This window comes from Arachis ipaensis, chromosome B08 (genome assembly GCF_000816755.2).
Source record: "Arachis ipaensis cultivar K30076 chromosome B08, Araip1.1, whole genome shotgun sequence".
Taxonomy (NCBI): domain Eukaryota; kingdom Viridiplantae; phylum Streptophyta; class Magnoliopsida; order Fabales; family Fabaceae; genus Arachis; species Arachis ipaensis.
In genome coordinates, this window is record NC_029792.2 from 125901546 (window position 1) to 125902631 (window position 1086).

The 1086-nt window shown below is 33.3% G+C and overlaps 1 protein-coding gene across 1 annotated transcript; it reads right to left on the reverse strand.

Moving 5' to 3' along the window:
* On the reverse strand, positions 8-926 carry LOC107611719 (GATA transcription factor 7-like). The gene has a single exon (XM_016313617.2). The coding sequence runs from the start codon at positions 811-813 to the stop codon at positions 82-84; it is 732 nt and encodes a 243-aa protein (XP_016169103.2). The 5' UTR covers positions 814-926; the 3' UTR covers positions 8-81.

Below are 1086 nucleotides of genomic sequence, written 5' to 3' on the forward strand. Positions count from 1 at the left end.
ATAAATGAATGAGAAAAGATAAAACATCTAGTGAACTATTAATGATTAAACTAGTAATTAATTCTATGAAGGATAGACTAATTAACGAAACTTCCTTGTTATCTTCTTGTGATAATTGGAATGTTTACTGCTATCAAAAGATGGACTTGCCTTGGGACGATATTCCGGTAACAACCTACCAGACTTGTAGCGCACACCACATGCATTGCACAATGTTTTGGGACCCATGGGTCCATTCCTCCATTGAGGAGTTTCCTCTACTTCGCAATGAGTACATCTTTTAATTTCAAATTTCATATTTTTCCTCGGCTTCCTGTTAACGGTTGTCCTGAACTTTTTCCTTTTTCTACGACCGTTCATATCCATCAACACATACTCATCGTTCTCATCGTCTTTTACGCCGGTATCTTCATGCTTTGACTTAGTTTCCTTTTGTTGGTGAGGAGTAGCCGGTTGATCGAAGCTTTCGCGAGATTGACTGGAGTTATCATCAACAAAATAATCATTCTGTGGCTGTGATGATATGTAGTCATCATAGTTCTTTAAAGATATTAAATCGTCTTGAAAATTCGGAAACCATTCTAAATCTTCTACGGGATCTGGAGGGACACATAGCTGGCTTTCAGATTTTGACAATTCATTGTTGTAATCATAAGAATAAAACTGATCATCCTCTCTTTCATTCTCAAACTCTATCTCCTCGAGAAAAAAGTCTAGAAAGTTATGGTCAGAGGCCATCAAGTTAAAGAAGGAACAAATGTATATACTATGATGGATGTGGTTGAAAACAGGAAGAGGATGAACATACATCATATAGTGGGGAATAATTGACCAATTAATGGGTATTTATAAGTTACCCCATATGTTTGTCATCTTTAAAATTAAATTATTTGATGCTATGTTTATCACTTTTGATTTACCTAGATATGATTCTATTTACGTTCAAATTTTATTTAAATTTAAACGGTGCATTATCTTTTTTTTTATCTTTTCGAATCCGGTGCATTATCTTCTTTTATTTTATTTGTTTTTCCTTTTATCGACATCATTATCTATTATCTTAAATTTTTAATCTTAAACAATATA